We start from the raw sequence: 23,154 nt of genomic DNA on the forward strand, positions 1-23,154 counted from the left end.
CATATCAGAAACACACACAAGCTTATGCCAAGAAAGTTTCGCTCCTGGGTGAGAGACAGGCCGTCTGCAGAAAGTGGCAGGGTTTGTGCAATCAAAATATAACACATGGTTATGACAGAGCTTTAGCCATGGCCCCTCATTCACTGAAGTAAGAACATCACTGTATTTGAGTTTTGTGGACACAAACCTGTGACAGGAACTGAATTTTGTTTTCCTTGCACACAGACTCATACCTACACACATATACCATCAAAGTACACCCCTGAAATCCTGCGAATTTACAGACCCTGGTTAATAGGGGTAAGCCTAATTCACATGCCACTGGCATTATTCAAACACGACACAAACAGACTTGATATTTTTATTCAGTAATTTTATTGTCTGACTAATGACAGCATCATCTGCAATGGTGTACATGATGCCTTGCTAACAGTCTTTGTACAAATAATAAAAAAAAAACACAACAAAATTAATAAATATCCAACAATGGACTTGTTGAAAAAGTATAAGTGGTGTTTGATACCACCGTCACAAAATGATTGAAAGAGTAAATTTCTAAAAACAAACCTTGAGTGTATCTGGATCTAAAAAAATACAGGGTTCCTGCAATATGCGAGTCCTCAAATGAGCTGAATATAACCCTGGTATGTCATACGCTGTATGACTTATCGTTGTAGGTGAATTCTACCTGTGATGTATTTCAACATGGAGAAAATTTCACATTTGTAAAAGAAAGAATACAAATTTATTTAAAAAAAGAAGGTAAAATATTGAAATTTAATACAGACATCCATTTATCATTCTTTTTACTGACACAATGTGTCATAAATTCTTGATTATACCTATTTATTTACAAGCATACATTCTGGAGTATAGCATTAACACCTTAAATTTTCTAAAATATACGTTTCGAATGTAGTAGCCATCATGATTAAGGATAAAATTTCCAATTTTTTAGTACTTTTAGGAACAAGACTAAATCTCGGATCCATGATCCATCCAAGGTCTGCCACAAGATCTAATAATTATTTATAGTGCAGTATTTTTGTAATTGTGGATTAGTTCATTGTTAGAATATCATTCGTAGATTAAAAAATACGCACTTATCATGTTTAATCCCTTTTGCACAAATTGACCTGGCACAACTCTCAAGGAATTAGGTTAAAATAGGTTGAATTAGGTTATGTATAAAAGCATGACCACCTAGCAGCTGTTTGGATTGTATCATAAAACAAATCAATGAGCACGTGTATAACATTATAAATTGTCTCTGTAAAAAGTTTGGGCCTGTTTGATTCCAGACATGCTATACAATAAAATCAGCTGTCTTTGGCAGCCATATTGGATTGAATCATGAAACAAATCAGCTGTCTGTGGCGGCCAAATAGGATTGAATCATGAAACAAATCACAGGTCATACACTGACATCCTGTAAAAGTTTGAACAAAATCTGTACAGGGCAATGTGTGAGATGCAAAGAGTTTAATTAAAAGGTTACACTGGAGTTTGTATGCAGAGGCACACAACAGCTTCACATCTTCTACCTCAGAAAATTTCAAAACTATCCCTGCAAAAGTTGATGTTAAGATGACACAAGAAACCTACACTTTTGTAGAGACTATAATGATACAGGAAGCCAGTAGCATTAAGACAATAAACTTTCGTTATCACTAGAATCTGACAGAATTTATCTTTGATGTTTTTGTACCCCCCTCCTAAAAAAAAAAATTCCTGCAAAAAGACAGCCTGGACACTCACAGGTTACAGTAACACCATAAAATATAATTTCAAAGATCAAGGATGGTCACTTACTGACCATGGATACTTGGTCACACAGCATGTTGTATGACCAAAAAAAAAAAACCCCATGGGATTCTCTCAAACAAAACTTATCAATGGTAAAGCGCCACCATGAGGCAGGTCAATGGATTTCTTTCCCTCATAAATAGAGACGCAAGGTGGAAAAAAATCAAGGTATCATTTTAAGGATTGCAACAACAGCATTAGCAAATGGAAGAGAATACGTTTAGAGTATCTATAGCAAAAAAATAACATGAAATATCAGTAAATTATTTGTAGCAACAGGCACTGTGACTGTTCGAACTTCCTTAATATTTAAAATTTAAAAAAACAAATCTGAGTAAAATGACGCCTCCTTTCATGTAAATATTTCAAAGATGGAAAGTTGTGATCTGATGACCCTTTCAATTATCTGATGCCATTTCACACTAAAATAGTGTTTTTTTTGCCATTACCAAATGATGAAGATTCCCTTCTGAAAGTCCTACAGGAATGAAAATTTTTCATGATACATTTTATGGTCCACATGGGAGTGACTGTCTGGCCTACATGTAGCCGTTTTTATCTGTATGGTATTTACATGAACCACTATGGCCACGTGTTGCATTGTGACACAAAATGCTACAACAGGATTTGCTTCATATCTGACATGTGAAAATCACCTGGAAGAAACGCCATTATATTTCTGAAGACGTGTTTCATATATGGTTGTACTGAATACAACTTATTGCAGTGGTTTGGAAACTGCCATCGGACATGCCCCAATAAAATTTAGATGTATAATCAAATCTACACTTCTAATATGTCTCATTTGAATCAAGCCAAGGGTTTATAATTTGAATGAGAAAACTTTGGCCCTGGAAGATGAATAATAAAACTTAAAATCTAAGCATTTCATTGGCTGTGGCATATAAAACATATTATCTGCCCAGCATCTGTTGCTTAAGTACTTTAAGTTTACAGATACTCTTACACATATTCCAAAACTTTTGGTTCCACTTAGCAAGACAAAATATTTCTCACTTCAGCCTCTTTGAACTGTAAGAGAAGTCTACCAAAATGTATTCCCACACATGTGAAATGAGCTTCTGAACAAATATCCTGGTTCTAGGGCACAGTAACCAGGAAATAATTCTGGGAACATTTTCCACCCTCACTGAGGTATGCAGAGATGTCTTCTCAATGGAAAAATGACTGAGTTAAAAAAATTATGCACCAATACAAAAAGTATCGTTGTAACAAATTGTGAATGTCTACACTAAACATGATTGCATCAATAATTTACATGCCAAGAAACAATGTAAGATTAACACCATGTGTGCTTCTTGCTGCAGTTGTACAATAAAAAAACCCTCTCATCTGGAATAGCACTGAAGAGCCTTCTAGAAATGTTACTTTAAGGTGTCTACACACTCATAGGTTTCTTCCATGATTCCTGCAAAGCAATGAAAAGACAAGGAATAACATTTAGGCGCCAAAAAACACCGGTGACCAGAAAAAATGAAATACACATGTACACTTGTCTACAAGCCTACTTACCTACCTTCACCACCCATCCATCCATCAATCCATCCACCCACACATCCATCCATCCACCCATTCATCCACCAACTCAGCCAGCCACCACCCATCCATTCATCCATCCAACCATCCATACGCTATGATACATGCATAAATGCATACATATACAATACATATACAAGCATATGATATACACATATACAAATACACATTCACATACATACCAATGCATTCTTTTGAATATAATGCTCACATATGCACATTTCAATACAGAAATAAGACACAAATACGTACATACATCATTCCTACGTACATACAGGAGGTATCTGAGACAGAAACTGCAGTGTGGCATTAGTGAAAAAGTAATAAGGCAAATAAAATATTTGTCAAAACCATCGACTGACTAACCCATCATCTAACTTACTAACACAAAAACGTTTTTTCCGACTGGAGACTGATGAATTCTCTGTGATCTTACCGTCATCCCCCGCTGTTCCAGTCTCTGCCTCGTCATATGTCTCATCACTGCCAGCATCAATATCTCCTGTCTCAACGTAGCCATCTGTATGTACCAGAAGACGAAAACACTGTAATTAACTCTAAGTGAAACTTACAGGACTTTTCAGGGTATATGTTGAGGATGGAGAGCAAGAAAACTATTTGCTCTTGTAATTTTCCCTTGGTAAGTAAGTGCTAGCGTATGAGGGAACAGTAGAAATGTCACCATGACGCCAACATCACAACTTGTGTTCCCTAAAATTTATAGAAAATTTGACCGTTAGTGGCGCTCTGCTCTACAGAAGATAAGTGACTTTTCAATCAAAAGCCAATCTTTCATCTGACTTCAGAAAACTACGCCAGAATTTCTTTTCCAAGACGAGAAAATGAAAATGAATATACTGGTAATATACATGGTGTCTTTTTTAATTGCAGTTTGAATATTCCCAAGGATACTGAACAAGAGCTAATTGTTTCAAGGGGTTTAAAATTCAGGAGAAAACAAGTTTGCCAAGTTTGGATTAGATGGGTAGGAACATTAAACAACAGATATACCATGTGAAAGATTGGGTCCCTTCAATGCATGGGACTTTGACTTTGGAATTAGATGTAAAGTTTTCACAGCTTCTGCATTCACAGTCCATACAGTCAATGTCACTTCAAATTCAAGGACATTCAGGGACTTTTCCAGCAATTATCAAGGACCATTGTAGGTCAAAAATACCATTTTCCAAACATCACTTCAATAATTTATAACTTTTCGTCTATCGCGTTCAAGATATCATGACTGAGAATTATTCCATTTTTTGAAAATTTTAGGTGGATTATAAGTTTTCCAGGACTTTTCATGACTCAATTTCATTTTCAAGGGCTTTTCCAGGACTTTCTGGGTGGAACTTTCTAGCAATGTATGGACCCTATGCATTATTAAACATACTGGTTGTTACACAAAAAATGGATATAGAAAGTTTTATAGGAACATTTGTATGACCACTTCACTTACATTTTCCCTCTTCATTCTTTGCAAGCCACTTCCCTTCTGGATTGCCTTCCAGACGGATGACGTACAATAACTGACCCTTGAGGTATGGTAGGTGGTTGGAATTGTCATGAGCACCATAAGTACGGATGGCTCTGCCTTGCAGGACAGGAGTTTCATCACCTTTTATCTGTAATAGGAGGAGACATATGAGATCCAAAACATCATGAAAAACAAAAGCTTCGCTGATGTAAAGTTAACCCTTGAGGGCGCTCTCCTTGTTCCGCTTGCAGAAGAGAAATGATCACTGGCAAACAGCCAACCAGTTGTGAACTAGAATTTCATTATGAACGGACAAAATTCCATATTATTTATTTACATGTTCTGTGTCACAAAATGATTAGAAATTTATAAAAGCCTGCTTTTCCTTTTCAATAACACAAAATTTTAAATTTGCATGCATTTGAATGCTTTACAATATACAGATATCTATATAAAATGTTCTTAATATAATTATTATCATTACATGATATGTCTATGATAAGTGTAAGATTGTAGCTATTTATCCTTTAACAGTACAACTTGTTGAATCTTTACTGTAAATTTCAAATGAAAAGAAAATTGCAAACATACATTAAACAATTTTCTTATTCGTTTTTCTTCTTCCTTCTTGTGTTTTTTCTCTTCCTTTTCCTTGAGTTCTTTCAATCGTTTCTCTTCTTTTTCTTTCTTTTCCCTTTCCTTCTTTTCCTTTTCTTCCTGCTTCTTCCGTTCTTTTTCCTTTTTCTGTCTTTGTTTTTCCGCTTCCTTGTCCTCTTTATCCTTGGAAGCTGTGCTGGAGAGTGTCTCCTGGGAACCACTTCTAGTCATGCTGGACACCGGAAGGGGCGGAAAGAACAGATGCATTAGATACATTGTTGTTGTTGAAGACCCAGTGACTGTGATTTTTGACATCTTATTTCAGTGCTTTTGTTCCTGGAATCAGTCATTGATTCTTGGGCTATTTCCTGAAGCATGTGAAAGGACCAGTAACTCACTTTTGATGATTTTCCCACAGCCTTGTTTTTGTGTCACCTACAGTTTTTTGCTCTACTCTCCAAATATGTTGATATACATAGTATTCAGCTTGTCAACTCAGCCTGTACATGTGTAGACTGCATTGTTAATGTTGACAAGTGAATTTAAGTTTAGACTAGAATTGAACTGTAAACAATAATGGCACATTTTACATGTATAGATGCTGTATTGACAAACTGAATGGTGTTTCAACATGATTTGGGGAGTAGAACAGAAATTACATTTGACATACAAAACAAAAGTGGCTTCAAAAGTTACGGCTATTGGCCCTCTGTAACAGATGGGCAAAAGAACTGCCTGTAGATAACCATTGCATTAATTGTTGTAAATGTTTGAATTTTTTTGTTCCGATAGGTCATTAACCCCATTTTCCAGTAGATTGGTCCACACTCACCATTGAAAACAATGGCATTGGGCCAAACCATGATGGTGAAAGGGTTAAAGCACCAAAAATAATGGTGTGCTTACAGCTGTGAACACATGTCAAATAGTCAGTATTTCAACATGCCTCAGGACAGAACTTGATACATGTAGAAATAATACTGAAAAAATTCACAAACAAGTCACAGTTACTGGGATTTACAACATAGAACCAAGTTGTTAGTGACAACAACCTCAACGTGAAGTATGAATGACCTAGGTCACCTGATAGACAACGTGTGCCGCTATTGGGTATCAAGTCATCAACTGCTATGCCAGAATAAGTCATGTCTCTCCTTGTTCTGTGTGGCTAATAATTCACAGAAACAAACTTACTTTTTAAGTGATGTCACTTTTTTCCATTATTTGCATTTATCATTGAGGAAATTCACTGCTATATGAAGAGAATTAAAAAATTGATCTATCGATATGATACACTTGATGTTTGACTTTAACTGATCTCAAGCTGGCAGGTCAACTTGATGATGTTGATACGAGCATACACATGGTCTTTCAGGTTTCTAGATTCTTGTCATTCAAGAGGGGTGAAATTACCCAAAGTACACAGAGAATCAGGTCAAAAAAGGTGAAGTTATGATCCTGAGGAAATTCAGAATTTACTCAGAGACAGTACCGGTAGTACTACAGAGGGAGGACAGTAACAACCATAGTGATAGTGGACTATTACGTGAACAAAAATTTGTGATATTGTTACATTGCGCACTTGATCATGTGCCTTATGTATCAAGTTTAGAGTCTTGGCAGACACCATTCAGATGATGTAAAGCACACAAAAGGGCAATATATATAATATATTACCCCTGCCATACGACCCTTAATGTGAAGTGATCTTGTAATACCAACATGCCAGTGTTCCAACTGTGTGCTGCAATGCATGGATCATAGTTGCATGTACACCACAATGCAATATAAAACCAGATGGTCTGACATGCCAGCACCAGGTGTGTTTCACACTCCAGCTGATAGGAACACTGATACCCTGATACCTTCCGTTGGCTGCAGATGAAATCTTCACCAGGTATGAGATATTTTCACGTGTGAGAAATGCATCCCATACAGCTAAGCAGGCAATATATCCCTTCCTTGTGATAAATGTGACTTCATATCATGGTGTGCAATAATCTGCTGTATACACCTTCGATGGTGATACATCAAGCGTACAGCCATAGATGCCTTTAATATATTACTCAAGCGATCTGTAACAGACTTTTGATATTGACCCATCGCTTGAAACCGGTGCGTGTAATGGTGGGGTGATATACACCGGGCCTTCTATGATATCAGGCAATATGTGTGATGTAACCCTTAACTATGTCACATATTGGACCTGATGCCATATTGGCTTGGAGAACACAGTGTAGCAGTCTGTGAAGCGTACAGAGCAGATGCATAAGTACAAACAGGAAGTTAAAGGATTGTAGTGAAATAGCATTCACAGGTAAGTATGCAGTTAATAGCAGAGGGTAGCTTAACTGTAAAGCAAAGCGCGAAAAACATGTGCAAGTATATTCATATATTTATATATTCATGTATTAGGTAACATAGGAAATTATAAATAATTGTTTGTAAGTCAAAAATTTGTATTAATGTTATGAATTGTGCAGACACAGGAGATTTAAGCCATGTCATTAAACTTATCGATCAAAATCCAACCTTTGGCTGGATGAGTCAGTGGCAATGCTGCTGTTAACGGACTCAATAGAGTCACGGGATATGGCATCTGCATCTAATGTCGACAATCTGGATGCAAGCAAAATAGAAAAAAAAATCACAATGCTTTGTAAGTTTACAAAATATTGTTATGCACTGAAATTTTTTATGGATTCCATGATATCATTATCGATGAGAGTAGCATGTAAAGGAACCAGGTTTCATGTTTGGTTCTGCATTATGTTGGAAATCTAGAAAAAAATGCTATGTTAATGATATGCATTATCTGGCAAAAGTTATCTGAACTGAAAATATGTCCAGCTTCTTCTTGATGCAACTGACTACTCGTCTTTTGTGAGAAAAAAATTGGCAAAATCATCATTTTTTTTGTATTGTCAAAGCAACACCAGTCTCATACACATATTTCTGTTATTTTATCTTGTCTTCAGCATTGAATAGTGAGCTCTGTATGCTTTAGGCAACAAAGTATTGGCTTACATTTGAAGCATGGAGAAAAAGCAAAAGAAGTTCATAGATGTCACAGATAGATAGGGTAACCAATGAATCTCTTTTTTTTCAAACTGAGAAATTGAGTCAAAAGAGTTGCTTTAATCCTATCTACCACATGTCTGTCGCATTGGTAATATTATGATCAATCTACCACAGTCTGTCGCATTGGTAAAATGTGCAATTTTCATTTGATTCAATGAGTTTTCACGGAAGAGGCATCAAGAGCGTGGCATCATAACGCGACGCATCTCTTTGAGTATGATGGGTTGCCACAAAAACGCTCTGATAACATACGGACAAAACTCCACTTTGAGCCCCCATCTCCCCTGGCAAAGTAGTTTCTAACAGTGGATTGTTAAAATCGCATGAAACAAGCTTTTCAGTATGGCGCACTGGTCGTCTCCAGACAAAACACGGCACTGAAATCTCTCATCAGAGACAATCCTGCAAACTACTGTCCTTCGAGGTAGAGCAGATACAAGTGCTTATTTCAAACCTGACACTGGTAGACACTGAATTGACATCAACATCTGTAATCTGAACATCTGTCAAATGTACTGATGTTTATAATGCATAGTGTTCACTGTATTCTATATATCAAGGGCACAACTTGCTAGTTTATTGATAAAATTATGGGCTGAGAAAAATAAAAACACCAACATTTGTTTCTTACAAAATATAGTGTACATTAACTGTTCAAGTACCTCACCTACATTTCAGGAACACAACCCTGGCATGTCAATCAGATAATTTTGTTAATTTCATCACAGTTTTGTTGCAATATACATGTGGTGGCCACAGAAATTTAAAGTACCCTTGATGGAATTCACTGAACAAAGGCAATCCGCCATACGTACTCTTTTTTGGCCACATTTGCACGTATCGTCTTTCTAACTTTATCAGAATAAAGCCATTTCCATAAATTGACATGAACGTACATATCATCTGAAATACAGCAATAGAATGATCACATACAAGTATGTGCTGTTATTCTGATGTCCATCCAGGTAAAACTCACCATAAAATAGATTGTGCATCTGACCCTCAAAAAGACAAACTCTTTTCCAGCACAGAGACAAGGTCAAAGAGGTGTACACACAGACAAATCTGTCAGACGCGCCTAGGGCACAGATATTCGGACTCTCAAACTTTTACAATTCTTTTCTGATCTACCACTTGTGGGGGTTCAATTTAAAGCTCTTGGTGTACAACAACTTTTTATCGTCTTAGTTTTTCAAAAATTGAAAATTTTACTTTTCTCCATAGAGTTAACTCAAGGATGGTGGCCATTTTGAATTTCAACTACAGGTAAATCTTAGGTAATTTGTATCTCTAGAACCAAAATTTGCATGGTGACCCCAAGTTTTTATTCTTGATTTTGAAAAATAATGGTTGAAGTACTCCTTGAGAAAAGTTTGAGCAAAAGTTTAAGCCTTTCACTTTCGAGACGCATACTACCTTAAATCAACAGACACACTAGGATCACGCATTCATTTCCCTCATGTCGTATTATGTCCTCATATACTCAGAAACACAGAGAGAAACAAGACTACACATACAAATTCCTCCACATGTACGTCAAAACACAAATATACAACCAAAACGACTGGAATATTACATATAAAACATGTCTATTCTCTCATAGTACACATAATATGTGCATGCACGAATGGGCATCTGTCAACATACACACTAAAAAGCAACACACAAAACCAAAACAAGAAGTTCTCACCCCTTGGCTGGCATGTCATCAAACGTTTCATAGATATCCTCCATTTCACCTTCTTCCTGATTTTCCTGCAATAAATCACACAATATAAAAAGTACTAAAAACTGGATTTTAGCATCTTGATGTCACCAGCAACTGGAATATGTGAAACTAATTTATCTCATTAGGATACTGTGTACATTTGATACTTTCATACTTTCATTACTTTTGTTTCCAGAAAACAACTACGTTTTCTTCTTTTTCTTCTCTTTACAGCATTTTGAAATACAAGTATTTGCCTTCATGGAATGTCACGGTTCAGAAATAGATATTAAAGCCCAAATATGGGACTGTGTGCGCGAGGGCTGACATGGTTTGACCCAAACCTATTGTTATCAATGGTGATTGTGGGTCTGTTCTATAAAGGGAATGGGGTGAACAGGTTGAACACTGAATTTGCAAATTGCGATTGTTCAATGTGCTAAAAACATTTCAAGCGAAACATACACTTGAATTTAGTGTTCTAAAATACTCACCCCTTCTGACACATCATCATATATTTCTCCTTCTTCTTCCTCTGTGGGAATGGGGCTAACTGTTCTAGCTGATGCTAGATAAATAAATAAATAAGTAAATAAATAAATAAATAAATAAATAAATAAATAAATAAATAAATATCTTTTCTTCACAACACTCTAATATAAAGTATTGACATAGTTTGCGGCAATGTAACGGAAAGGCTAGACTCTTCCACAGTATGAGGAAGGAATATGCCTAAAAATAAACAGGAAAAGTTATTGAAGAAAAATGCCTCACATATTGTGCTTGGGGGAAGTTCAGAGAGAAACATGATATGATTTACCACTTTGTCCTGTGCGATAAGATGGGCAGGCATGGTTAAAGGCTAAATGCAGTCATGCTGGAAGAAAATCAACACACTGACCAGTGCAATCCCTAACTTTTTAAGTGTCTACAATTTCTGGTGGCTTTCAGATAGTTGATGAATTTCTTCAAATTATAGAGAGTCATCCAAATAGTAATTGCAAGTACTTTGTAAATTTTTGAAAGAATTCTCTTGAGGTACTCGTACTATGTCAATTTGACTGAGAGGGCACTCTGCTAATGAGCAACTTTATTGACCTGGTCATCCCCATTCTGCAGTGGAATGACCCATTTGACCAAATAAGTCAACAGGAAGATTGTATTATATGACTGATAAAGTGTTGTGAAAAGACATCAAATATGAAACAAACTGCCCTGCAAACATTGACATGTATAGTTTTACAGATAATATTTATCCTGACAATAAATTAATGAATTCTTGTCTTTCTTGGGCTTATTTTATGAAACCTTTACTAGTAGTTCAGAAGCTGTGTAATTTACAAAGTAGGCAATTGTAATGTAGAGCATGCTATGATCACATCATGCATATAAGCGCTAGCGGTGAGTTTGCTGACAAAGCGGGAATATTGCAAAGAAAGTTTGGAAAAATCATTATTACAGCTGCTGTACAAAATAAGATATACCGGTACTAGCTGTTGCAGCTAACCATGTAACCATAAAAGCCAGCAGACCTTGGTCGCGTAAATGCTGTCCTTCTGCAAGGTCAGACCACGGTCCACGGACCGTGGTCAGACTCACAAGATGCATGGTGTGTGACTTAGGAATGTTCATGACACCATGTATAAATCTCATTATGATTGAATTTGCACATCTACAACCTTTCATGCAAAACTTTGTGCATATATCGTCATATTTTGAAATATGTTTCAAGCATTAGTCAACCTCTCAGGATATATTCAGTGAAGATAAACTTAATTTGCAAATCAAGCCACATATGTAAATATGCCATTCAATATGCAAGCTGCATTACAGGATATTCATTGTTGCATACATCCTTTAGGGTCTATGATTGTTGTCACTAATGCCTTTAAATTTTCATATTGTATATGCTTCATTAATTTTAACTCAGATTGCCCTCAAATGTCATGTGGCCGCCATCAACACTACCGTAAATATGTGCATAATAGGACCTGTAGTGCAAACATTTAGTGATTTTATAACTAATGTTTTGTCTTGTATGTCAACAAGTTTGTTATGATACTGCTGGAAGCAGTTGAGCTAAACAGTAAATGGTTAGATTCACTCGGTATATTCCCAGAAGCCATAGATGAACAGGATATGACCGCCAAATTTACAGCCCTGTTTCAACCACATGTACTGATACATATATCGGTTAATGTACTGATCAACTGTATACTTAAGGTAGTATGCGCCTCAAAAGTGAAACACTTAAACTTTTGCTCAAACTTTCCTCAGTGAAACTTTCAACCATTCTCTTACCAAACAAGAATAAAAATCAGGGATCACCGTACAAACTTTGGTACTAGAGAAACAAATAACTTGCTATTTCTCGATATTTGAACTTCAAAATGGCCGCCATTCCTGTGTTAACTCTATGGGAAAAAATAAAATTTTCGATTTTCGAAAAACTAAGACGGTGAAAACTTTTCTTTCACCAAGAGCTTCAAAATGAGCCCGCACAAGTGGTAGGTCAGAAGAAAATTGATAAAATTTGATGGCCCAGATTTCTGTCCCTGAGGCACATTCTACCTTCATGCAGAGATGCCTTTCCTGAATGCTGTTCTTTATTACACAAATTATGTAAATTATCACTTTTTATTCAAATAATAATGGCAAAATATGGCAAATACAACGCATTCAAATTTAAATCTCTTTCTAGCTCTAAACAGAGAGCCAGACTATAATGCCACCTGGCAAATTAGTTTGCAATGTCAATGAAACAAAATCCTACAAAGACACATAGAAAGCCAGACACACATAAAAGACAGTATGACAGACAGTACAGACAGTGCCACGACACAAGCCACCACTTTGAGCCAGCACAATGACAAATACAAAATTTCAAAAACTTTTGGAAACCTTGTAGCATTGGCAGCATTGGTGGAAGCGAAGGCAGTGGGTCGTATTTTCTAGCGGTTGATGAAGTTGCAGAAGTCACACCTTCAACGTCATCGTTGAAGAAATTCGATAGCAGCGCAAAGTCAGTTTGAGAGAAATTTAAAAGTTTTTGAAAACCTTGTAGTGCCGCGACGGCAGGCGGCGGTGGTGGCAGCGGGTCTTGCTTCCGCGGTGTGACGGAGGGAGAAGTCGCTGCTTCGACGTCATCGTACACTTCGCCCAAATCACCCAACTCTTCGTCTTCAGTCATGGGTTGGCTGCAAGAACAAACACCGTGTGCGTAAGTCAACTTGTCCAATCCTGGTCTCTAGATTTACTTGAGAGCTGCTGACTTCACTGAACAGCTGTGTACTGTTTCACCAATGCTGGTATGGCTTCTTTGATTGTGTGCCATTCCCTCTAAAATTACTCTAATTACATCAGTAGATGAAGCAGAAGCCAGAATTGAGAGTGTTTTCTCAGTTTTAAATAGTCTGTATTTATTTGTGATATTTCTGTCCATTTATCTGTTGTATTTTATCTTTTAATTTTTTGCTTGGCTTGTTATTAAACTTAAAAAGAAGAGTAATAATTAACACTATCTTATACTTTAGACAAGTTTACAAATTAATTATCAGAAGAAAAATTTAGGCAGTCTACTGTACAGGATAATACACTTTTCAGTCTTATACCGGTACGAATTCAATTTACTTGTATTATTAGGGAGCAGCATTTTAACAAGCTTCTTTTGCAATGTCACTGTTTGTGGTCAGAAACAGAGACTGCTTTGGTATTCATTGAAATTGAAAATAATACAAACAATGGTACACATAGCAGCTACAAATAAGCAGCTATGGGTGTAACTTATATCTAGGGTTGTGAAATTCTCATTTTAATGAGCGTACAGTTTCTACTAGAAAAAGGTGCTAACTTCAAAATAATATCCTAAGAGCAGACTAAACTATATCAGGGATGCAGGGTTCTTCTATTTAAAATCCAGCAAATTATTCGTTTTATTATTGAGAATAATAAAAATATCTTGAGAAACTATTGATAAATAGTCTTACTTGTCATTATAATAATAACATGGCATCAGTGATATGCTCCTGCACAATATTGTAAAGTTTGTCGTAATTTGAACAAATCTAAATGAGACAATGCCTGGGAATCTGAGATACAAATTTTCAAAACTAGCAGGTCAGCACTTATGTACAATATTTTTTTCTATTTTAATAGCTTCCTCCAAATTTGATAGGATAACAACGCATAGTAATTAGCAAATCGCACATTTAAGGTAACTGAACCAGTGGTTTCTGATTTGTTTTAGTTGAAATTGAGAAAAAATGACCTAAATGCTTGCTGAAAAAAACCCCCAAATTTGAGACATCACTACAAATGACCATAAAATTACATTTTTGATTTGTGACAACTTTAACATTTTCAGCCAATTTGCATAGATTTTGGGTCCAGATGCACAGTTAGTGAGGTTACCCATGATGCTGCTTGATTTGTGCATGCAGACATTGTTTGCTGAAGGCTAATTCATTTGCATTCACTTCTTATCAATTTAAAACTTAAAATTTAATTTCAAGATTATTTGTTAAAAGTATGCTCATTTTCTGTTCTGTTTGAAATTCAAGTGTACATTGAATTAGAAGATGGCGTTTGTAGGTATTAGGATTTCACACTTTTTATCAAAGTAAAGTTATCAGCGACTGAGATGGTCTCATCATACTACTTGTAAGACATTTAAATTTTCTTTATCATGAACCTTCAACCAAATCAATGTCCTTTATTTTGCCAACATAAGTGCAACTTATTCCCTTAATTTCCTTAAAAATATTTTGTAAAGCTGTCAAAAATACCCATTTGAAAAATTACAAAATTGTTATCTCCTCTGTGGAAAAGGGATTGATCTTCTTATTATTCATAGTGAGTAATTAGAAAGACATGATTATCAAACAATACTGTCGGATTTTTGAAATATGGACCAAGCTGCTCTGTGTACAGAAGAAATTTGTTTTTGTTCAATAGTGATCTCAGTGTTTACAGATCAAGATGAATTATGGGTAATATCACTAATTATGGGATGTTAATGCGGACACAATTCAACTTTCAAGCCAAAAGTTGACATGTGGGCAAAAAATGCATCAGTTGCCATGTTTTTGCAAACTATTAAGCAGATGTTATTGCACATATATTCATAGTATCATACATACAGATGTCAGACAAAATCGATTAAGCTCTCTACATACATGGAAATATTTAGCAAATGAAAGCTTTCAGTAAACATGCCTGGTCAAAAATTGTACTACAGTTTCACACTAAGAACTACAGCCATTCCTCATTTACAGGGGACTTTTTGTGTTTTACCAGGTATTTCAATATTTCAAAGCCAAATTGAAATGACATGAAAATTTAATTGCGCTGCTCTTTGCCCTGTGAGACCACTTCAAAATCTATACTAAAACCATACCATTGAAATATGCCTATAGATACCCTTGCATGAACGTTTTCTCAAAAGCGGTGACAATTATGTCAAGCTTTGTAATTTGAAGGTAACGTGACAGTTGGTGTGAAGTGAACTTTTAAACTTACTAAGTTCTATTTTATCTGAAAAAGTCACCAATTCAATACCCTTTTACTATCTAAATATCATTATCCATCATCGAGATATTAAATTATAACTATCTGATTCATTGTTTTGAAACTTGGGTTTGCAATATTTTTGTATTTGTAATGGAGTAGGAAGGTGATACATGAGATTCAACTGAGGAAAGTAACTGAACTTGTGAGCAATTTTATACACACGGCCTTTGTGTTGTACGTGAACATTATCACTTGCTTCAATTTTTGCTTTTGGTTCATCAAATAAATCCGCTCCTAAAAACTAATTTATCAGAAAGAAAGTCGACGATGTTGGTTATGATATGCCTATACCAAGTATAAAGGTGAAATTTTGACAATATTGAATAGTATAAAATGTCAACATACTGCCATGAATATCTAGGACACAAACAATTCAAAACATTGCAAAACACCATCAATGACTAATTTTCTCTGCAGTGCCCAAAAAGTTTAAAAATTCTTTGTGAAAAAAAAGGAAATATTTAGTGCCAACAACAGTTTCAAGTCTAAAGAACTTCATTTTACAGGACAAAACTGCTTAATGCTGAAGTAATTGGAACTCACAGACTGTATTTTTGTTATTTAAAGGAGATAAAATTAGCTAAATCAAGTTACTCATTAATCACCCATTGTTGGACTTCCCTTTTCCACCTTGAACATGTTAAAAATTTCAAATTTCATTTTGGAAAACATGCGAACAATCCAAATCTTTTTGAAAATGTTCTGCTTTATCTCTTATCTCTCTGCTGGCTTGGACTTGTGTTTGTTTTATTCAGTCAAAATATAGGTGCAAAATGTAGCAATGATGTTGCCACACTCAGGTGAACTGCCAAAATAAGCTTGTCTTATTCTGCAACAACAGTTAAATAGGTCATTCATTGTCTGTAACAATCAACTAGAGGTGATGACCCTTGTTTGCATGATAATTCAACCGCTCTGCAACAAAGTCAGAATCACAATGCGTCCACAGAATATCCCTTAGCTGAATTCTTTAGGTCATAGGTCATCTATATATATATATTTTTATCCCTGTGAAATAACTTACAGATAAGATAAACCATAGATACAACTTATAAAATATATACTTGCTTAAATTCAGGGAATGCCTCAGAAAAAAAATACATGATATCAGTTGTGACATATGACCTCAAATGAAATAGGAAGTTGGGTGACTTCAATTCTATGTTAGATCAGCACCATTTGTGACAAGTAAAGTCTTGTTGATATATCAACTTATTGGCAAATTTCTTATCATAAAAGGTTGTATTTAATACATGTATCTTTAACTGAAGATACATAAAAACAGAAGATTTCCTCGTAAAATTCCTTCAGAATACATTATTAAATACGCAGCAACATGAAAATTAAAATTCAGAGATTATGAAAATCTCCGTGGCGTATTTTGATATTAATAGATTTCACTATTTTTGGGTCAAAGTTCACTGTTCGGCTGTAACTTAACAATAGCACTTCTGCTTCTCAGGATACTAAAATATGTACATGTATGCACATCTCCTGTAACCATGGATACCATAACTTCTCAACACATAAAAAGCCCTCCTTCAGTTGACATATTAAACAGTGAAAAATTCATCTGAAAATAACTCACATTATTGAAATTGGTCTTCCCGTTCCCTGTCCAACGTCCACCTCGACATCAGCATATTCCTCTTGCTCTTCAACCAGTATTGCAAACTCAGGAGGAGGTGGCAGAGGTGCTGAGGGCAAGATCATAATAAAGAAGATTGTTTTTACATTGTTCTGTACTACATGTATGTTGTTGTGTGTAATGTTATTCTTTTTATTTGCAGAAAACACATTCAATTTCCTTGTTTGGTACTCTGAACTTAAAGAGGCACTCCCACTTGGTAACATTTTTAAAACACATTTTTTTAACGCCAACGGTCGATATTTGACGTGGTGACTGCGCGCGGATCGCGAGATATCGATAAAAACATGTCATTTCCCGAGCGTATTTTTCACATCCCGAAGTTTTACGATCGTTTCTGATTTTGACCCGAAATCCCCCGAAGGTTTGTTGTTGTGCTGATTGACGATATTCTAGGGAGTCTACAATAAGTTCGAACAACGCAATTAATTTACTTCCCATTGCAAAGACTTTATATACAGCATTATGCCATTACCTCAGGTAAGTTTTGTAAAACTTCTTCTTAGTTTTTGTCGTTTTCATTATTCTAAATCAGGTGTACTATATTTTTAACCAATACTTATAAACTTCAGTTTTTACGTGTCAAATATTAGCCGCCTCCAATGACTACATCATGTCGTCTGCCACACAGTACGCCGCGTGCGTGGTATGCGTCTATGCATACCACTCTGCGGCCGCTATGTATTATATCAACCGCACGTAACTGTGCTCGTCACCTATGCAAATTCTGGTGGAATCAAACTTTGTTTTCCGTTTTTTCTCAGAGTCAGTAAGACTCGGCTTTCCCCCAGGGCGGGGCATGACCGATCACCGACGCGAGTGGTACTGTGGCATACAGCAGCGTAAGCGTAGACTCGTACTCCATAGCTTAGTTGACAATGGCCCCAGTGCCGAACGTTCGATGTTCGGAAGCTGAATTTAGGTGGGCCACCGGAATTCAAACTTTTACTTTTTTGAGGACATATTTTTATCGATATCTCGTGATTAGCGTGCAGTCGCCACGTCAAATATCGACCGTTGGCATTAAAAAGATTTAAAAATGTTACCAAGTGGGAGTGCCACTTTAAGTTACGACTGCCTGTATAATTGTGATAATTGTTAACAACTAAGACAAAGGGATGTACAAAATAGCCAGCAAAAACAACTGGCTGTCAGCTAAAATTTGCCGGCTGTGTAAATTTAGTTTTGGTAAAAAATCAGGACATTTTGCACAAACTTAATGTGCACATACACTACTTGTAACCGCCTGTACTTTTATTTCCACCTGTAACCAAAATTTTCTACATCTCTGAACACCATGTTGTACTAGAAACATTTCCATGAAAGTCTATTGGTGTTTTGAAGATTGACTTCACAGTGTACTTTGCTTTCATGAAGGTCTTTTTACGTCTGATTAACCCTTTGACTGCTGTAATATTTCCAACCAAAACTTTAGTGTAATATTTTATCAATTTTTATAAATTTTTCTGTAATTTTTTGGATAATTTTGGACCAAATGGACATCACATTTCATTGATTACAGTTTCTTATCAAAATTTTGGCAAAAATCTGGAAAAAAAATGACTGGGGTATATTTTATAAAGGCGGCAAAAAAATTGACTTTGGCGCTCAAAGGGTTAATAAAAACATGGGCACCTTAGTTAACATGAATCAATCTGTCAGGTGTTGACTATAATTCAATAGGAAGAGATGACCAAACATTTTCATGTGAAATCATCAATTTTGTATAGGGTGCATGATTTGGGAAAACATATTCAAATCACAATTTTTATATCATATTGAAAATCCTGCACATGTACATGTGCTTGTAATAGCTTAAACCAAAGGTCAATTTGTCAGATAGCAGAATAAGAAAGGATTGTTCACCTTATCTACCGATACATTCATTGTACAGTTGTAGTGGAGGGCATATGACTTGTGTTAGTTTATAGCAACACTGTTCAGCTCTAAGTTATTCAGATGAACGGATAAGACAAAGATCTTTAGCTTTAAGTATAATCATGCACCTTGAGGACAAATATTTAGACTCTCAAACTTTTACAATATTCATTTGATCTACCTCTTGTGGGCGCACGGCTCATTTTAAAGCTTATGGAGTTAAATTAAATTTGCAACGGCTTAGTTTTGTGAAAATCGGGAATCTTATTTTCACCTCTTAGAGAAAGCACAGGGATAGCTGCCATTTTGAATTTCAAATATTGGTAAACATCGGTTAATTTCTTTCTCTGGTGCCAAATTTTTGTGAACAGCGAGCTCAATTATTTTTCTTGATTTTGAAAGAGAATAGTTGAAAATTTGCTTCAGTAAAGTTTGAGCAAAATTTGAGTGTTATATTGAGGCGCAAACTATCCGAATTCAACAAATCAGAAAACAGGGAGATAAAACAGAAAGCATGACAAGGATTCGGTGTGACTTGGCATTTTGAATTATACTGCACTGTATGTGTTTCATATGAAAAACATTCACTCAATAAGGGATGGTCTCATATTGTCACGTAAGTTCAAAAAGTGAAATTCATTTGTTTACTGGGGGGTTGACCTCCATTCAATTAATGAACATCACTTTGCTCTTTTATTTTGTGATTACAAGTTCTCTTTACATTGTGTATAAAAATAAACAACTACACACTTGTATCGACAAATTTTGCTGTAACTGTTTCCAACTTGTTTGTGTAATACTGACGATGTTATTCAAATTTGATTAATTACTTGACGATGTAATTTGGTCAGGGTAAACATATTCTTCGGTAGTTATAGCAAAATGCTACAGTGTACTCTCAGGCAGACATTAACATTCGCACTTTTGAACTTTTGGTGGGGGGGGGGGGTTGGTGTAAACAAAGGAATTTCATTTCTTTAACTTATGCGACAATCTGAGATGGTCCCTAAATCACTGTGGGTTCTGAACACAAATAGGAGAAGTACAAGTTACTCTTCAGCGCTGAAGTCAAACAATAACTTGAGGTTACAGGTCAACGTAACAGGAATTTTAGTATCAGGTGCAGTATATCATATGCACTGACTGAGCAATCAAATGCATTCAATTATTAGTTAGGTGATTTATTTTACTTTGAATCTCTTTGTATTACATTTACTCTGTCACTATTTAATGGTTGTATACAGATTATTCACAGATTATTCACATTGATTAATATAATTTGACAAAAAGGTAGCGGTCACATTTTGGCAACACAATTACCCACGATTGATGAAGCTGGAGGACTTCAACTTTTGCTCAATCTTTATTTGAGAAAAAATCAACCTGTTCTCTTTCAAAATATTGAATACAAATTTTTGACAAATGTGAAAATTTTGGTGCCAGAGAAACAAACGACCTAACTTCCAAGTTTTGCATTCAAAATGTCTGCTATATGTTACCTCTGGGAAACAATAAATTTTAAATTGTCATGAAAACAAGATGATGTAAACTTCATTTATTAAACAAGCTTCAAAGTGACTACACACAAGCATCCTACAAGGAAAGCAATGTTAAAAGGTTAAAGTCTAAATATCTGTCATTCATGTATACTGCTCACATTTTAATCTTTTACGTTGTCAGTAACATCAGTGAATTGAATACAAAGCAATTGAAGTTTGGTTTGGTCACAGATGATAAGCCTCAAGTTTGGTATATGAGATAGTGATTACTGATTAGATTAAGAGTAAAGCTGTGTGAGTGGGCATAGTTCCTTTCAACGGTGTCACACTTATGCCATGAAGGCGCGACATAGGCTTTTTCTTTATTATCGGATAATATCGTCTAAAATGTCTAAGTTAGAGAGTTCCAGGAATATGAGACCAAAGTGATCTAATAGGGATAATATTATCGACATTATCCGATAAAACAGTGTTTTTAGAATTTTCCACCCATCTGCTTCTAATATTAGACTCTAACTTAGATTTTAGACGATATTATCGATTTTATCGGATATTATCCGATAAAACAGCATGTCGGGCATCTGCCTCTTCCCCACTCGTCTAATATTAGACTCTAACTTAGATTTTAGACAATATTATCGATTTTATCGGATATTATCCGATAAAACAGCATGTCGGGCATCTGCCTCTTCCCCACTCGTCTAATATTAGACTCTAACTTAGATGTTTGTCTCTAATATTAGACGAGTGAGGTATGGCTGATGCCCGACTTTCTGTTTTATCGGATATTATCGGATAAAATCGATAATATCGTCTAAAATATAAGTTAGAGTCTAACATTAGACGAGTGGGGAAGAGGCAGATGCCCGACTTTCCGTTTTATCGGATAATATCCGATAAAATCGATAATATCGTCTAAAATCTAAGTTAGAGTCTAATATTAGAGGGGTTGAGAAGTGGCCAATGCCCGACATGCTGTTTGTGGATTAAAACAGCATGTCTACCATCGACCAATTTCCACTCTAATATTAGACTGTAACTTAGATTTTAGACGATATTATCGATTTTATCGGATATTATCCGATAAAACAGCATGTCGGGCATCTGCCTCTTCCCCACTCGTCTAATATTAGACTCTAACTTAGATTTTAGACGATATTATCGATTTTATCGGATATTATCCGATAAAACAGCATGTCGGGCATCTGCCTCTTCCCTACTCCTCTAATATTAGATTCTAACTTAGATAACTTAGATAATATTATCCGATAATGCCTATAGTGCCAATGTCGCGGTATCCTCACTTATGCCATGAATACTTTTCAAGAAAGAGAGTCAAATGGCTTTCACGTTCAACAGAAAATGTTGTACATGTAGTTCAAGCCTCAAAATGAAAGACTTACTCTGTGGCTCAAATTTTCCTCAAGCAAACTTTCAACCATTGTGTTTCCAAATCAAGCACAAAAATTGGTGGTGGTTGGGGGCCTTGCAACTTTTGGTGTTGGAAGAACAAATCAGCCAATACTTTACCATTATTTGAAATTCAAAATGGCTGTCATCCCTGTTTTATCTCTATGGGGAGAAAATAAAAATCCGGATTTTCAAAGAACTACTACGGGGCAGTTACAACTTTATTTACTCTCTAATATTCAAAATTAGTCCCACAAGTGGTAATCCAAACAAGTATTGTAAAAGTTTAAGAGTCTGAATATCTGTCCCTACGGCACATTTTACATGAAATCAGATATAGAGGTATAGGTATATGCCTCGGACCCTACATCTACACCCTTTTCAGAAATCTTGTACAGTTCCTCAAAGGGATACAGTCCGCTCAAAGGTCATGTGGGACCCATATGACCAATGTAAACACTGTTTCCAAGGTACGATGGTGATTGATGAAAGTTAAAACATCCCCTATCATATTCTACATTGTATAATTTAAATGTGACAGCTACGATTATGAGGTGCATCTAGATATCGTGCACCATATACATTATTTGTAAACAAGAAACTCACACAGGTGCAGTTCTGACAACTGTTTCCCTTTAATTTTCAAACATGCACCCTCATTTCAACCTTTGTCTGAAAAACTATTTCATTATTCCTTCCAATAAAGATGCATTCAGAAATGACGTTTTCATTTTAAATAGCTATCCACTGCATTAAAGGCTGAGTAAGACTTTTTCATCGAAGGCTTTTAAAATGACTACCGTACGCCTGGTAGTGAGCGTGAGAAATGTTTTGCATGTTGCCCTGAAACTAAAGTGTAAATTCTAGCAAGAATGGAAAACGGAAGTGAAATATAAATAGGCAGGCAAGGCTGTGATATGCGCGA

The 23,154-nt window shown here is 35.7% G+C and overlaps 1 protein-coding gene across 2 annotated transcripts in view; it reads right to left on the reverse strand.

Annotated features, from left to right (window-relative positions):
* Positions 1-352: 352 nt before the first annotated feature.
* The window catches only part of LOC139138927 (FYN-binding protein 1-like), a 32,936-nt gene continuing 10,134 nt past the window's right edge, over positions 353-23,154 (reverse strand). Inside the window, exons 3-11 of one of the 2 annotated variants that reach the window (XM_070707546.1) lie at positions 17,383-17,491; positions 13,284-13,423; positions 10,721-10,794; positions 10,209-10,273; positions 7,970-8,056; positions 5,432-5,669; positions 4,823-4,988; positions 3,800-3,883; positions 353-3,235 (exon numbers count right to left, since the gene is read on the reverse strand). In XM_070707546.1, the coding sequence (XP_070563647.1) occupies positions 3,192-3,235; positions 3,800-3,883; positions 4,823-4,988; positions 5,432-5,669; positions 7,970-8,056; positions 10,209-10,273; positions 10,721-10,794; positions 13,284-13,423; positions 17,383-17,491 (1,007 nt within the window). In that variant the 3' untranslated portion in view covers positions 353-3,191. The remainder of the gene's footprint in view (positions 3,236-3,799; positions 3,884-4,822; positions 4,989-5,431; positions 5,670-7,969; positions 8,057-10,208; positions 10,274-10,720; positions 10,795-13,283; positions 13,424-17,382; positions 17,492-23,154) is intronic. The other variant, XM_070707547.1, reaches the window with a different exon arrangement.

Source organism: Ptychodera flava, chromosome 8 (genome assembly GCF_041260155.1).
Source record: "Ptychodera flava strain L36383 chromosome 8, AS_Pfla_20210202, whole genome shotgun sequence".
NCBI classification, from domain to species: domain Eukaryota; kingdom Metazoa; phylum Hemichordata; class Enteropneusta; family Ptychoderidae; genus Ptychodera; species Ptychodera flava.